Here is a 938-nt window from a genome sequence, read left to right as displayed (position 1 = left end):
GAGTACAAAGGGACGACCCCGCCCTCCTGCTGCTGGCCACACTATTCCTGATACAAGCCAGGATGCCAGTGGCCTTCTTGGCCACCTGGGCACACTGGTGATTCATATTCAGCCGGCTGTCAACCAGTACCCCCAGGATTTTTTCCGTCATGCAGCTTTCCAGCCACTCTTCCCCCAGCCTGTAGCATTGCATGGGGTTGTTGTGACCAAATGTAACGCTGCAACCAGAAGCTGGAGCACTGGTCAGAAGGGGATCACCAGGCAGCACTTCAAATTTTGACAGAACTGCAGTGCCTGTGCTCCCAGTCTCCTCAAGAGCCTTGTCTGCAGCAATTTTTGAAAGACCTTCTGCTGATCCTCTAAAGGCAGACTGACTAGAATCACCAAATCCCAGAGAGGTACCACTGACTTTTTTTAATTCAAGCTAACACCAAGCCATTTCAATCCAGGCATGCACTGTTCCTGCCCCGGCTTTTCAAGCTGCAACTGCTTCCCTAGCCAGTCACTGCGACTACAGTTATAAACCTAACAGACTGAAAAAGAAAAAAAGCAGGCCAGGTTGTTTTGCCAAAGCACATACTTGCATCCCATGGTAGCCTTTCCCTGAATACGCCATCAACAACACAATCTTCCTTTTGGGTGACTTTTTATTCTGATCCTCCGCGTCCTCCTCATCCGCGTCTTTCTTCAACCTTTTATTTTGGTGTCCGTTTTCTTCCAGCCTCTCAACCGCCTCGCTGCTGCTGTTCAGTCTCTTCGCCTGGCTGGCCACCGCTGCTCTCAGATCCTCAGCCATGGTGAGACCCTGCAAGGGACAGAGCAGCAGGCAGGGCTCAGCAAGGCACCGAGGCAAAAAGTGACCGCTCCATCCCCCGCAGCGGCGGAGGGGGGCACCCAGCGCCGTTTCACAAGCTGGAGGCAGGCGGGGCGCCCACCCC

At 53.6% G+C, this 938-nt stretch overlaps 1 protein-coding gene across 1 annotated transcript in view; it reads right to left on the bottom strand.

The window, feature by feature from the left end:
* PUS1 (pseudouridine synthase 1) overlaps window positions 1-938 on the bottom strand; it is a 17,360-nt gene that overhangs the window by 6,855 nt on the left and 9,567 nt on the right. The window contains exon 2 of the mRNA XM_009639868.2: window positions 581-832. Coding sequence (XP_009638163.1) covers window positions 581-832 — 252 coding nt within the window. The remainder of the gene's footprint in view (window positions 1-580; window positions 833-938) is intronic.

This window comes from Egretta garzetta, unplaced genomic scaffold, assembly GCF_000687185.1.
Source record: "Egretta garzetta isolate BGI_Z169 unplaced genomic scaffold, ASM68718v1 scaffold25, whole genome shotgun sequence".
Taxonomy (NCBI): Eukaryota; Metazoa; Chordata; class Aves; order Pelecaniformes; family Ardeidae; genus Egretta; species Egretta garzetta.
The sequence above is the reverse complement of the archived record's forward strand: the minus strand, read 5'-3'. Positions and strand labels throughout refer to the sequence as shown.